Source organism: Mustela erminea, chromosome 4, assembly GCF_009829155.1.
Source record: "Mustela erminea isolate mMusErm1 chromosome 4, mMusErm1.Pri, whole genome shotgun sequence".
NCBI classification, from domain to species: domain Eukaryota; kingdom Metazoa; phylum Chordata; class Mammalia; order Carnivora; family Mustelidae; genus Mustela; species Mustela erminea.
Window position 1 is genome coordinate 33,898,560 of NC_045617.1, and position 16,462 is coordinate 33,915,021.

Consider the following 16,462-nt stretch of genomic DNA (forward strand, 5'->3'; position numbering starts at 1 on the left):
CCTCTCTCTCTGCCTGCCTCTCTGCCTACTTGTGATCTCTGTCTGTCAAATAAATTAAAAAAATTTAAAAAAAAAAAGAGTAACCCAACTAGATAATACAGATTTGGGTCAAAATAGTAATGGGCCTTTTTTTCATATAGGCTTATAACCTAATTTCAAATTGTGCTGAATGGTGTAAAATAATGCAACACCATGGAAATAGACCTGTAGTTCCTGAAGAGGTTGTTTTGGAAGAGGCAGCACTCATGAGAATTCACATGTTCCAAGTTTGTTAAAGAATCAAAGTACTTTAATCATAGAGTATGGGTGTGGGTGCACATGTGTGTAGATAGACATTCAGGTAGACTGAATTTATAAATACTTAAGTGAAAATTAGGGAAAAGTTAATAAATCTATCTACCTTTTCTTTTTTCCTTAAACAGGGAGGCCTATATCAAACTTCTATCTCAGCTGGGACAGGTGGGACAAGATGAAATGCAGAGACTGGAAAGTGATAATACCTAATATATTTTGTGCTTTGCTTCTCTATTCATTGTAACTATCTAAATCCACTTTGCACTGCAGTTGTATAATGTTCTGTTAGAAATACTTTCTAGGACTTTTTTCCTTACATAAGTATAAAATATATAACAAGAAAATAAAAGTTAAATAAGTGTATTATAGGATCTTTTCAAAGTTGGCAAAATTGTCTCTCTTGAAGAGTTTTTAGTTAAACTAATTTAAAGTAAGTTTTTCTAACTGGGAGTGTCTCTGTGTGTGTCCATGAAGCAGGTCTGCAGTGGGTGATCCAGGGGACTTGTCACTGTAATGTGACTTTTTGCCTTGTGAGTGATTTGTGTTTGTTCTGTTTCTTCCAAGTCATGTTTTAATATGATGTTTGGGTTTTTTGTTGTTGTTGTTTGTTTTCAGATTACCTGGCTATTCTATGCTGGATTTTATGAAACAGGAGTTCAGGAGATGGGATGTATGTTTGTCATCTTTTGTTATACCATGTGTGAGGCAAGTTAGTAAATACCCAACACGCTTAACTCTGTGAGGAATGAGGCGGAGTCTGGCGAAATGAATATACCGATAGTATATAAAATGTTTTAAATTTAAACCAGCAGTGGTTCCAACAGTTGCCAGATTTTTTTCTCCCTCTACTCATCTTTCTTTTTGGAAATTGATGAAAAGACGTATCAGGAGAAGGATAAGTAAGAGCTTTTAAGAAAAGTCAAATAATATTCTGAAAAGTCTTGAGATTATAAATTAACAGAAGAGGTCTGAGAAGTCAGCTGATTTATCTCCTTGCTCTGTGTTAGCCTCTTATGTATTTTCACATCTTACATATTTATAGGGAACCAGTTTAGTTCCTTTAGCAGCTCTTGTGTCTTAACTCTGAGTACTTCATAGATATTTTTACTTTACCAGTTGGGCTCTTGTCCTTGACTCCTTTCTGTGATGAGCATTATTTGGGAAAAGAACTCCAGTCCTGGTGTTGGGAACCCACATAGGTCTCAGTCCCAGCTCTGCTTTGTGAACTTCAGCAAGTTACTTAATCTTGCTGAGCCTGAATTTCTCCTTGGGGAAAAAAGAATATAATACTCCTTTTTCTATTTCATAGTGTTTTGGTAAGAATCAGTGGATTAATGTATGTGAAACTATATTGGTGATGTGTTCTATATGAGGCATACAGACATGATTACTAGTTATTCGTGCACAAACGTAGAGAACACCTCAATATTGTTCTCTCTTTCTTATATTCACCTGTTTTTCAAATTATGTCTTATGTGTTATGTTTGTTAACCTTGAAATAACTGTTTTCTTCTTGAGACTCTGGTCTTTATTATGCTTCTTCTGATTCCTCCCTTTTCTGAGTCAAGAAGTATCTTTCAAAATGAAATATATTACAATCAGTGAACTCTAGTTATTAGTCCTTTCCTAACTTTTATCTATGAATCCTAAAGGAGTATCTGTTGTTTTCATGACATACAGATAGTCTGTCCTTCCCACCCCAGGTCAACTGTCATTATGTCACAACAAATAGAATGAATAAAACCCTCTTTAAGTAAAGTAACTTAATAGACTTCATAGCAGTGAGTTTCTTTCCATTATGATAGTGCCTTATTAAACTTATATCACTTTGCAAGTTTCAGCAAATGAAGTTTAATCTGTTTAAAGTGACGCTTTTAAAGGAATTATTTGTGTGTATATATGTGTATATATATATATGTATATATTATTTTTTTTTCCAAGTGAGATTAATGTCTTTGAGAATCTCACTCCTTAGAATATGAAATGTTTAAGGCTGAGAAAAGCTGCTTCTGAATCATGCCTTGGGATATATATCTACAGACCCTAAGAATAAACAGTTTGTACTTTAAAAATGAGTAACAACCAAAAAAATCCATGATGATAGTTATATGTGTATATACATGTGTGTTTATTTATATATAAGTAAAATTTTAAAGATGCTGTCTTTTTAAGTTGAAGAAGAGTTTGTTTTTACTTAGTTCATTTCCTTGAAAATCTTCACTGACCCATCACTTAATCCCCTAAGTAACCTATCATCTCTAGGGCTGCTGCTTCCCCCACTGTAATGTAAGCCATTCTCTTGCTGAAATCTGAGACTATATTCTCATTTGTCATGTTCTTTGACCTGACATTGGTATTTTCCTTTATCTTCTCAGCCCTTACTCAGTGATACTGCTCCTTCCTACATATTGTACTTTGAAAGTACCATCATGTTCTTTCTTGTCCCCAGTGGTAAGATCTGGCCCTTCATTCGCTCTGTCTCAACATTCTTCCAGTTGGGACTTGATAACACGAGCCTAATTTCTCTCTAAACCCCTCTAGTTGGATCCTCAGAAACCTCAAGGCAACTTGTCGAGCTGCGCTTGTCGCCTATTTTAAACTAGCTCCTGCCTTTCTTTTCCACCCAGGGAAGACACGTCATTTAGCCCTGAAACTTCAGAAGCAATTTGAACTCTTACTTGTTCCCCACTCTCAGTTGATGACCAGTACAAGCTTTTGCTCTTCTTTTCTTTTTGCCCTCCGTGCATCCGAAATGTTTTTTCTACCGCCTGCTGTTGATCTCTTCCTTATCTATTGATCTTTTCCTTATCTCCTTATCTCTGATCTCCTTTCCTCCAATTTAACCTTATACAGTTCTCACATTAGTGTTTCTAAAATATTACTTTCCTCCTGTTACTTTTCTACTCAAGGACATCCACTTAATTCCCAGTGTCAGTAAGCTGATATATAAGCTCTTCAGTCAGGAGACTTTCTGCCATCTGACTCTACCTTTTCTGTGCAAATTTAACTCAAGCAGAGGACTAAATTGCCTTCGAATATCTGAATGCCATGTTCATTCTACACTCTGAGCCTCATTCAGTTTGCCACCGTAAAATACTACCCTTTCTCTAGAAACCTAACCTTAAGTCACTGAAATAGGAAGACCGTTAAAATATATTTTAGATACATGAGTATTCCAGTCAAATAATTTTCGTAAAATATACAGATGAAATGTAAAAGAGATGATTGAAGGACAACAGCATGATAGAAGGACTTTATTAGATACTCAGATTTGGTTATGATTTAAATTTTAATTGAACATTTAATTAGGTTTTCATGGGGGAGTAAAAAACATGGAATATGCTCTCTGTACAAAAATCATTCAGTATTGAATTCATTTGCATTAGAACAGTTTCATACTTTAAAACTTTTATATCTTTATCTATTCCTAGCATATTTTTTCCTAAGCATATTTGACGTTTTCTACCTGGATATCTATATAAAAAAAAAATAAGTATCTGCAGGTTGTGTGTTCTTTACCCATTATCTTTTTCCATACTTCATCACAAATTTTTAAAACTACTTCCTTCTTAAAGAATTACATGTACTTTAACAGAATCTTTGACAGTTTTCATTTTTACTTACCCTTTGTTAGGATTATCTGTTACATAAAAATTTGATAAACTTCTGCAATTGGGAAAGACCTGTAGGAAACCTATCTTCCCTAAATTCCTATAATGTTTATGTAACCCTTATATTTTCAAAAACTGATCTGCCTGATCCTTCTAGGGTCAAAAATACTACCTTGTCAGTCAAGTGTATAGTATGCCAATATAAATGCCATGCTTTATTTGCTTAAAACAGTTGGTTTGGGAAGCTAGCAAAGTTAGGATATTTTTCACATATTTAATAAGATAAAAGATTTGTATTTTGATTCTCTGATAATCTATATTGCTAAGGTTACCAAAATAAGTACCTCATGATTAGAACTGAATAATCTGCTTGTTAAAGTTCGTGGTGTGCTAACAGTTATCCAACTTATTGCATCTGTGAATTGTACTTTCTGGACGTTCTTATTGTTTATTCATGTTTATAAGTTAATTATGTCTATAATAATGGTATATGCCTTTTTAATGTATATAATTTACACTGTATCCATGATTATTCCGCTTTTTTATGATAGATTATTTGAAAACCAAAATAAAAATGAACCATGTTGCCTTTAGGAATAATTTCTATCTTATTGCTATTTTATATTCTGTGGTAAAACAATAGAGAGTTTTTCAGATATTGCAATAGCTGGAAAGGATACAGTATACATGTGGTTAAACCACGTGGAAAATATGAAGAAAAAAGCAGGAAAAATATCCTAATCGCACCCTAGTAGGTATTTTGTTATGAAGGTTCTAAGGAATTTCATTGTACTTTACAAACACATTATTTTAGAGATTAATGTCTTTGCTGGCTTCTCCTCCTACACAAAGGAACATTCTGCTAATATTTATCTGGTACTGTGTCTTCTCTTGTAAAGTCAAGTCTTGAAGTAGCTGTTTAAGGAGGTGGAAGTTTCATGATCTCCCAATGGAAATTTAATTTAATTCTACTACAAATACAATATAGTCTATAATTTTGGAGAATAAAAATGGAAGATGAATTACGAAGGATAGTTCACTTATTTGAATAGTTTCAATGGAATTTGCTTTATATGACCAAGCATAGTTTTCTAGAATTTTTATTAGCTCTTAATAATTTGAGGAGAATGATCTAATCATAAGTGTTCAGCATTTTATTTTTCCTCAGAGAGGAATGTTGCACTTTGGATTCTATTCTCTGGCTACAGCATAAAAGATGTTTTCAAAAACGATGCAAAACTTTAAAATTCTCTGCATTCAATTCTGTAATATTAGTGAATAACACATTAAATTTCACCAAGAAGGGGTTTGATAATAATATGCCAATTTGTTTTAAATGAATAGTTAGAAGTCTAAACAGAAAATATCAGGAGTAATCTCAGGCTACCTTTCCATTATCAGTCAGGCAAGCTTATTTTTAGACCATTTCCCTTTCATTCATTGGATATAGGATCTGGGATTTTAAATGTAATGGTTTTTATAAGGTAAAAACAGCTGGAAGTAAATTCATTTGTCAAGTAGAAATTTTAGTAAATCTGAAATACTTCTTGCTCTGGTTCTTGTTGAAAGCTACCTCAAATACTGGAGTCATTTTCCTGACTTGGTAAGGCATTTAAAATATTTAGTTTACATGATTTATACCCTTTAAAGACACTCTTTGATATCAATGCACAGTATCAATTTGTACTTTTCAGAACTATAAAAATACTCAAGATTTTTTGGCTAAATCTCTGGAAGGTTTTTTCACTTTTTTTGCTCCTTACCTCTAGTCTCTCCTCCTGTTCTTTAATCTGAATAACCAGATTACTTATTATTTGGAAATTAAAAATTTTAGGTATATAACAATATATAAAGTTAGTGAATTTTGTATTTAGGATTAAAAAGTGTTTATGTTTTTATTCACTTCTGATTACTAAAAGTGCTTCCATCAATAAAAGGACAGTTTTCTATAAGATAAAGATTGCTGAATAATTAAACTATGCCAAAGGAAAAAGCGTAAAGTTTCCCTTTTATAAAGGTGACTTAGATCCTAAAAAGAAAAGGGAAAAATTCATTTTATACTTCTTGAATTTATGTTCAAAAGTGATTGAGTTTTATGTGTATATTTTTGCTATAGCCAAAGCAAATCCAAAAACCTCACCCTAAATAAGAATTCTTATGCATTATTAAAAATTTGTAGTAATAAAATATGTATTGGTGGTGGAAAAGAATCCCACAAGTCCTCAAGATTGACATAACCTTTAACAAAGTGGAAAAACTTTTATCAGAATTACCAAGTCTAGGTTCAGATTTATGTCAGAGCACTTTATGGTGCCAAAATTAGTATAACAAATTTTTTTTGAGCCTAAAATGTCATTTTTCACTAAATGAGTTTAAATGAGAAGTTTAAATTATTATTTGAAGCAAGAAATTTGTACAGACTTGGGAATCTTTGGCTTTGGTAAATTCCCCTTTTCCTAATTAGCATATCTTTCACATGCTTTTCGAATCATTTATTCCATAATATGTGTTTCAAGTTCTATTTAGTAATTATTTAATTTCAAAAATAACTTCCCCTTTCACTTACAAGGTTCTAAACACTGTAAAATACCTTGTAATTTGAGTAACTTTCTTTTCTTCAGCGAAGTACTTAGCATTTCCCTAATCTTCACAAAATTCTTCTGAATTCATATGGAAATCAATAATTATCTTCCTTAAAAAGTGGAAAAACAAGTACAGAAAGGTAAGCACATTGCCCAAGGTCACAGATTAACCAAGCCAAAAAATATGGGTATTCCAACTGCTGTTCTGATATACTTCTATTATTCGTATTACCTTGAATAAAATATGGCATTTAAAATTTTATAATGTCATAATGCTGAGTCTGTACCGAGTGGGGCTGCATAATGTTAAATTTTTAAAAGAAAAATTACAAACCCAGGTTTACGTAGGAAAGAAAACAACTACTGAATATTTTTTTTAAAGACTACTGAGGACAGTACTTGTGAAATAAATTCCTTACTAACATTGTCCTGTTTTCCTAGACAGCACTGATTTAGAAAAAGTATACACAAAGGCTCTAAAGACCCATGGAACAATTATGGACCATTAAGTTGGTACTAAGCTATACCACAGTAAAAGTCATATATATTGTATACTGACCCACAAAGAGAAGGGTGACAGGAGTTTTCAGTAATGTGTTTTAGAAAACTGTTCATTTTTTGCTAATGTTTATCGGAATATAAGACATATAAAACAAAACAAGGAAGCATTGAGCACTGAGTCTTTTCATACCCAGTATCCAAAAATGAAACTTTTCTTCTGTTCATGATAGTTATTAACAAAGCATTGCCTTTCAGATGGTCCCAATTCTGTGATGAGGCACTTGAAGAGTCTGAAGGTTAGGGCATGTGAAATACGGAGCTGGAAGAAAGCATGCAGCTATTCCATTGGAAGCAAAAGGGAGTGTAGGCCCATAGAATACTTCTTCTTTGCCTTCTCTACTTACATCCACTACCTACAAAAGAAGAGAAGCCTGTACGTCAAAGATGATTGTTCAATATAATTTGAATGTCTATATATAAAAAGCAGCCTACAGTTGAATTCAGTTATGCCACCATGACCATATATACCATAGGCATTGGGTTTTCTCCCCTCGCGGTATGGTACCAGAAATACATATAAAGATCCAGGTAAGTGCTACTATGTACATTTATATATTTGGGTGTCTACATATGTACGTAGATATATGTTTATAATGATTTAATCTTCAGAACAGTGATGAGGTAGGTAGTTTTATCCTACTTTAATATTAAGGTCTTCTGGCTTTAAACAACACATTACACCAGATGGATCTAACAATGGAATACACATTATCCAAGTGTACATGGAATATTCTCCAGGATAGATCATATATTACACCACAAAACAAATCTCAATAAATTTAAAAAGACTGAAATCATATCAAGCATCTTTTCTAACCACAACAGTACCTAGAAATAAGTTACAAGAACTGGAAAACAAAATAAAATGCAAATACAGAGGCTCAACAACATGGTATTAAACCAATGGGTCAATGAAAAAAAAAAAGGTGTGAAAAAAATTCATGGAGAAAAATGTAAATGAAAACATTATGGTAGAAAATCTTTGGGACACAGCAAAAGCAGTTCTAACAGGAAAGTTTATAGCATTCTCAAGCAACAAGAGAAATCTCAACCTAACCTTACAACTAAAGGATCCAAAAAAAGAACAAACAAAGCCCAAAGCTAGTAGAAGAAAGCAAGGAATAAAGATTAGAGTGGTGGGGCACCTGCGTGGCTCAGTGGGTTAAAGCCTCTGCCTTCGGCTCGGGTCATGATCTCAGGGTCCTGGGATCGAGTCCCGCATCGGGCTCTCTGCTCAGCAGGGAGCCTGCTTCCTCCTCTCTCTCTCTGCCTGCCTCTCTGCCTACTTGTGATCTGTCTCTGTCAAATAAATAAATAAAGTATTTAAAAAAAAAAAAAAAGATTAGAGTGGGAATAAACTAAAAAAAAAAAAAAAACTTTAAAAAGAAAAGAGCAATAAAAGCAATGAGCTGATTACTGAGAAGATATGCAAAACTGATAAACCTTTACCAGACATACCAAGAAGAGACCCACATAAATCTGGCTTGAAGAGAAATAACAAGCAATACCACAGATATATAAAAGATTGCAAGAAACTACTATGAAAAATTATATGCCAACAAATTGGACAACTTGGGAGAAATGGATAAATTCCTAGGGACATACAATCTTCTAAAATTAAATCAGGGAGAAAATATGAACTGACTGATTACCCATTCAATTTCATTACTAGTAATCGGAAAAAAAAAGAGGACCAGATGGCTTCATAGGTGAATATAAGCAAGTTAATGCCTGTTCTCAAACTATTCCACAAATATAGAAGAGGAAGGAAAATATCCAGATGTATTCTGTGATGCCAGTATTAGCCTGATACCAGAACCAGACAAAGACATCACAAAAAAAGCGAAGCAAAAACTACACGTCAATATATCTGATGAACATAGATACAAAAAAACGCTGAACAAAATTGTAGCAAACTGAATTCACCAGTACATTAAAAAAATCACCATGATCAAGTGATTTATTCTAGAATAAAAAGTGTTAATATTCAAAAGTAAATCAATGTAATACATCACATTAAGAGGAAAGACTAAAAACCATATCACCTTAAGAGATACAGAAAAAGCATTTGACATAATACCCATTCATGATAACTCCACAAATTGGATTCAGACAGAACATTCCACAACATGATAAACCAAATATGAAAAACCCACAACCAATGTCACACTGAAAAGTGAAAAACTAAAAGCTTTCTCCCTAAGACCAGAAACAAGAAGATCCACTCTTGTACTTTTCAACATAACATTGGCAGGAAGTACTAGCTGTGGCAATCAGAAAAGAAAAAGGGAAGGCATCCAAATTAGTAAGAAGATAAACTATCGCTATTTGCAGATAGATATATTTTCTAATTATAGAAAACCCAAGACTCCACCAAAGGACAGATAAATGAATTCAATAAAGTTGCAGTATACAAAATTAATATGCAGAAATGTGTTACATTTCTATATACTAATAATGCAGTAGAAGAAAGAAATTTAAAAATCCCATTAGAGGCTAGTCCAAGATGATGGCTTAGGAAGACTACAAACTCACCTCTTTCATAGACACACCAAATATAAACCTATTTTTGGAGCAATTCCTCCTGAAGGAGAAGTGAATGCTGACTGACTGAACAGTTTCTGCACAAAAAACCACATAACTGTGAGAGAGATGGAGACATATTAATGAAGATAACTCACAGTCCCAACACTGCGAGTAACAATGGGGAGGGATAGTACTAAGGAACTATGAGCAGATGCAGCTGCCCTAGGCCACAGAAAGAAAGCCACAAATTAAAAGCAACTAGCTTATAAAAGATCCAGCCCTACCACCCCCACACAGCAGGAGAGCAGCAAGAACTCTGCATGGAGGTACTGGTGAGCACCACTATTTACATTCCCTCCTGTCCTTGTTAGTATGGACAGGAATACAGTACAGGCAGCCTAGCTAGCCTACTTCCACAGTGAGCCCCTGGCCTCTAGCCCACTCCAGACCAAGCCATCCAAATAAGACAGCCTCCAGCATGCCACATACCAAGACACCCCTGCTCAGCACTCACAGCTACAGCCATGCTGCCAAAGTGGCAAAAGTAGAAAACATTGTGGAACACTCCAGGCACATGTTTTTTGGTTTTTTTTGTTTTTTTTTTTTTTGTTTTTTTTTTTTTTTAATCTCCTAATTCTTGCTATGTTTGACACCCCTAGCTCAAGAGAGTTTCAGGACTCACCTGCACAGAGCATCCCAGGAGCTCATAGTCTGTACCGTGCCTCAACTGTAGCCACCTGACCAGGGCAAACCTTGAACTGAATACGCTGAGACAACCTAACCCACACCAGCCATGGCTATAGTTGCTCTGCCAGAGCATCCCATGAACTAAGCATTCCAGGATACCCCACCATGCACCCAGTTCAGATACAGCTCTTTTGTCAGGGGACCCACTGTATGGAGCACCCCAGGATGTCCCAGACCATGCTACACCATGGCTCTAGCCACCGCCCCTGCACAGGGTGCTCAGGACACCCCAGCCTGCACCCCTCTTTGCCTCCACCTAACCCACTAGGTGTCCTCCATGCAGAGAACCCCAGCACACTCCACTTTGCACCAACTTTGGCTTTAGTGATCCTGCCAGGACACCCTCTGCATGGAGTCGAGGGAGTACCCTAGCCCATGCCCACTATATTTCTAGCCATCCCATTAAGGAAGCCCAGCATGGAATGCCCCAGAACCACCAAGTTCATGCCAGCTACAACTCCAACCAGCCAGTCAACATAGGTGACCATACACAAGACCATTCCTTCAATGTTAGAAGTAGCTGTTCTGCCTAATTAATAGGAATAAACACAAAGGCAATGTGAGGAGACAAAGGGATTTGCTCCAAGTAAGACAAAACCTCAAAAATGAATTAGATAAAATGGAGATAACCAATCTACTTGATAACAAATTAAAAGTAATGGTCATAAAGAAGCTCACCAGACTACAGAGGAGAATGGAAGAACTCACAGAAAATGCCAACAGAAAATATAAAAAAGAATCAGAGTTAGGAATATAATAAATGAAATATATGCTAGAGAGGGAAAGAATCTTAAGCAGACTCCCTGCTGAGCATGGTACCCAGTGGGGGTTGATCTCACAACCCTGAGATCATGCCCTGAGCTGAAATCCAGAGTTGGATGCTCAACTGACTGAGCCATTCAGGCACTCCAACAGTGTCTTTAAAATGACATGTTAGACCAGTTGGACATATACAGAACATTCCATCCAAAAACAAGATTAGAGTCTTTTCAAGTGCACATGGACATTCTCCAGAATAGATCATAGGCTAAACCACAATGCAAGACTCAATAATTTTAAGAATGAAGTAATATGAATCTTTTCTGACCACAATGGTATGAAACTAGAAATCAATAACAAGAAAACAAAATGGAAAACACAAATACTTGGAGGTCAAATAAAACACTACTACATGACATGGATCAATTAAGTATTCACAGAGAAAATTTTTAAAGTACTAGGAGACTAAAGTAAATGACAACACAACAGTCAAAAGTCTTAGAACAGCTTTCACTGTGTCCCAAAGAGGGAAATTTTTAGAGACACAGGACTACTTCCAGAAACAAGAAAAATCTCTATCTACTTTATATCTACAGGAACTAGAAAAAGAGCAACAAAACCCAGTGTTGGAAGGGAGTAATAAAGATCAGAACAGAAATAAATGTAATAGAAACTAAAATAAATAGGTCAACAAAATCAAGAGCTAGTTCTTTAAGAGATAAAATTGATAGAAAATTAGAGTTTATCAAGAAAAAAGGAGGACAAAAAAAAATGGAAAAAAAAAAAAAACCAAACCCTGACATCACAGAAATAAAAAGAATTATAAGACTACTGTGAAAAAATTGTATGCCAAAGAAGGAGACCACTTGGAATAGATGGATAAATTCCTAGAAATATAGAATCTTCCAAACCAAATGAGGAAGAAATAGAAAATCTGAACAGACCAATTACTAGTAAGGAAATTGAATTGGTAATGGAGGGGGTGTGGGGAAACTCCCAACAAACAAAAGTCCAGGACCTGACAGATTCACAAATGAATTCCACCAAATATTTAAAAAAGAATGAATACCTACTGTCCTCAAACTATTCCAAAAAATAAGAGGAAGGAAAGTTTCCAAACACATTCTGTGGGACTAGCATTGCTTTGATATCAAATTCAAAGATACTACAGGGAAGAAAAGGAAATCTACCGGCCAGTATCCCTTATGAACAAAAATACAAAAATCATCAGCAAAAGATTAGCAAACTGCATTCAACAATACATAAAAGAACCATTCACCATAATCAAGTGGGATTTATTTGGAGGATGTGAGAACAGTTCAGACTTTGTAAATCAATCAACATGATATATCACATTAACAAACGGTAAGTATTGTGATCATCTCAATAGATGCAGAAAAAGCATTTGACAAAATTCATGTTTCTGATAAAAATTCTTAATATTGTAATATAGTGGATTTAGAGGGAACATCTCAATTTGATAAAAGATAACATGAAAACCCACAGCTATGATCTTAGTCAATAAGGATACATAGAGCTTTTCCTCTATGAGCATGAATGAAAGAAGAATGTTCACTCTTGCCTCTTTTATTCAACATAATACGGAAAGGCCTAGCTACAGCAATCAGACAGGAAAGGAAATAAAGTGTCTACCCATTGGTAAGGAAGAAATTAAGTTGTCAATCTTTGCAGATAACATAGTACTATACATAGAAAACCCTAAAGACTCCACCTAAAACTCTGAGCAAAATTCAAAGAATTCAAAGAATCCTCAACTAAAGTTGCAGGATATAAAATTAATACTTAAAATTATGAGCTGTATATCTCTACACTAATAATGAAGTGGCAGAAAGAGAAATAATTCAAGTTACAATTATACCAAAAGGAATAAAATACCTAGTAGTACCCTTAACCAAGGATTTGAAAGCCCTGTATGCTGAAGACTATGCAACAGTGATGAAAGAGAATAAAGACAACACAAACAAGTGGAAAGATATACTGTGTTCATGTAATGGGAGAATTAATATCATTAAAATGTCTACAAGACCCAAAGCAATCTACCAATTAAATGTATTCTCTATCAAAATACCAACAGCATTTTTGAAAGAACTAGACCAAATAATCCTGAAATGTTTAAAAACCCACAAAAGACCCTGAATAGCCAAGTAAACTTGACACTGAAGAACTAAGCAGGTGATATCGCAATGCAAGATTTCAAGAACTACTACAAAGCTCTAGTAATCAAAACAATATGGTACTTGCACAAAAATAGATACATAGATCATGGAAGAGAATAGAGAGCTTGGATATAAGCCCACACTTATATGGTCAATTAATCTACAATAAAAGATGCAAAATACATGGCTGGAAGAATACAGTCTACTCAATAAATGGTATGGGGACAATTGGACAGCTACCTGCAAAAGAATGAAACAGAACCCCTTCTTACATGACACACAAAAATAAACACCAAATGCATTAAAGACCTACATAGGAGACATGAAACTATAAAATATCTAGAGGAAACATAGGCAGTAATCTCTCTGACTATGGCCTTTGCAACATTTTTCTAGATAGGTCCCCTAAGGCAAGGGAAACAAAACCAAAAGTAAACTACCAGGACTACAAGAAAAAAAAAAAGAAAGAAAGAAAGAAAGAAGGAAGGAAGGAAGGAAGGAAGGAAGGAAGGAAGCAAGGAAGGAAGGAAGGAAAAAATACACAGCAAAGTAAACCAACAAAACAAAAAGACAACCTACTTGATGAGAGCAGATATTTGTAAATGACATATCTTTTAAGGGACTAATGTCAAAAACGTGTAAAGAATTTATACATCTCAACACCAAAAGAATCAAACAATCTGATTAAAACAATGGTCAAAGGAACTGAACAGACCCTGAGTGAAATAAGCAGAGAGAGTCAATTATCATATGGTTTTGCTTATTTGTGGAGCATAAGGAATCACATGGAGGACATGGGGAGATGGAGAGTAGAAGGGAGCTGGGGGAAATTAGAGGGGGAGATGAACCATGAGAGACTGTGGACTCTGAGGAACTAACTGAGGGTTTTGGAGGGGAGGGAGGTGAAAGGTTGGGTGAGCCTGGTGGTGGGTGTTGTGGAGGGCACGTATCGCATGGAGCACTGGGTGTGGTGCATAAACAAATGAATTCTGGAGCACTGAAAATTATTTAAAAAAAAAAAAAAGACCTACAGATGACAAGCCCATGTAAAGATGCTCAACACCACTAATCATCAGAGAAACACAAATCAAAACCACAATGAGAAATTGTCCTCTGCCCATTCACACCAATTAGAATGGCTAGTATCAAAAAGACAAGAACTTTTGGAGAAAAGGGAACTCTCATGCACTGCTGCTGGGAATATAAACTTGTGCAGTCACTGTGGAAAACTACAGTAGAGAGGTTCCTCAAAAAAAATTTTAAAAATACCATAAGATCCAGTAATTCCAATACTAGGTATTTACTGAAAGAATACAAAAACACTAATTTAAAAATATGTACCCATATGTTTTTTGCAGCATTATTTACAATAGTCAAGATATGGAAGCAACACAGTGTCCCGTTGGTAGACAATGAATGAAGAGATGGTAGTATACACAATGAAGTATTACTCAGCCATAAAAAGAAAGATATTCCCATTTGGGACAATATGGATGAACCAAGGGAGTTGATGCTAATTGAAATGTCAGAGAAACACATAAATATCACTTATAAGTGGAATCTAAGAAATAATCAGAAGGAGACCCATAAATACGGAGAGCAAATGGATGGGTATCAGAGGGGAGAGGGTGAGACATGAGCAAAATGGGTAAAGTGGATTGAGAGATAGAGGCTTCCAGTTACAGAATAAATAAATCACAGGGAATACATCATAGGATATATAGTCAATGGTATTAAAATAGCAATGTTGGGTGACAGATGATAGCTACATGCATGGTGACCAAAGCATAATTTATAAGCTTGTTGAATCACTATCTTATCTTGTACATCTGAAACTAATTCAACTGTGACTCAACAATACTTTAATTAAAAAAACTGTAATTGCACCAAAAAGAATAAAATAACCTAGGAATAAATTTATGAAGGTGAAAGGCCTATACTGTGTACTCATATATGAAACACTGATGAAAGAAATTGAAGATAAATGGATAGATATACCATATTCATGGTTCAGAAGAACACTTAAAATGTCTATCCTATCCAAAGTAACCTACAGTTCAAAGCAATCCAACAATATAGACACATTCATCAATGGAAAAGAATTGGAAATTTTAGGAATAAACCCATGCTTATCTGGTCAATTTACCTATAACAACGGGGACAAGATACACGGAGAGGAAAACAGTCTATAAAATAAATGGTGCTGGGAAAACTGGATAACTACATACAAAAGAATGAAACTAGATCACTTTTTAAAAATGTTTTTATTTAAATTCACCTCTAGGATTCTGATGGATTCCTGTCTCACATTGAGGTCTTTTATCCGTTTTATTTTTGTGTATGGTGTAAGAGAATGGTCGAGTTTCATTTTTCTACATATAGCTGTCCAGTTTGCCCAGCACCATTTATTGAAGAGACTGTCTTTTTTCCACTGTATATTTTTTTCCTGTTTTGTCGAAGATTATTTGCCCATAGAGTTAAGGGTCCATATCTGGGCTCTCTACTCTGTTCCACACTGGTCTATGTGTCTGTTTTTATGCCAGTACCATGCTGTCTTGGTGATCACAGCTTTGTAGTAAAGCTTGAAATCAGGTAACGTGATGCTCCCAGTTTTATTTTTGTTTTTCAACATTTTCTTAGCAATTCGGGGTCTCTTCTGATTCCATTCAAATTTTTGGATTATTTGCTCCAGCTCTTTGAAAAATACTGGTAGAATTTTGATCAGAATGGCATTAAAAGTACAGATTGCTCTAGGCAGTATAGACATTTTAACAATGTTTATTCTTCCAATCCAAGAGCATGGAATGGTCTTCCATCTTTTTGTTCAGTTGATTACTGTATTTTATTAGTTTCAGAGGTAGAGGTCACTGATTTGTCAATCTTATGTAATAATACCCAGTGCTCATTACATCACATGTCCTCCTTAACGTCCATCACCCAGCTACCCACCCCCCCAACCCCCACCCTTCAGTAAACTATGATTAGGAGTCTCTTATGGTTTGTCTCCCTCTCTGATTTTATCGTGGTTTTTTTTCCCCTCTCTTCTCCTATGACCTCTTGTTTTGTTTCTTAAATTCCACATCTGAGTGAGATCATATGATAATTCTATTTTTCTAATAGACTTATTTTGCTTAGCAAAATACCCTCTAGTTCCATCCATGTCCTTGCAAATGGCAAAATTTCATTTTTTATGGCTGAGTAGTAT

At 34.9% G+C, this 16,462-nt stretch overlaps 2 protein-coding genes across 12 annotated transcripts in view; one reads left to right on the forward strand and one right to left on the reverse strand.

The window, feature by feature from the left end:
- The window catches only part of MMS22L (MMS22 like, DNA repair protein), a 129,320-nt gene extending 125,255 nt beyond the window's left edge, over positions 1-4,065 (forward strand). Inside the window, exon 25 of the mRNA XM_032338996.1 lies at positions 423-4,065. Within this exon, the coding sequence (XP_032194887.1) occupies positions 423-504 (82 nt within the window). The 3' untranslated portion in view covers positions 505-4,065. The remainder of the gene's footprint in view (positions 1-422) is intronic.
- Positions 3,737-16,462, reverse strand: part of KLHL32 (kelch like family member 32) — a 243,931-nt gene continuing 231,205 nt past the window's right edge. For 10 of the 11 annotated variants that reach the window (XM_032339003.1, XM_032339000.1, XM_032338998.1 and 7 more), the window contains one exon: positions 3,737-7,401. In XM_032339003.1, the coding sequence (XP_032194894.1) occupies positions 7,240-7,401 (162 nt within the window). In that variant the 3' untranslated portion in view covers positions 3,737-7,239. The remainder of the gene's footprint in view (positions 7,402-16,462) is intronic. The other variant, XM_032339005.1, reaches the window with a different exon arrangement.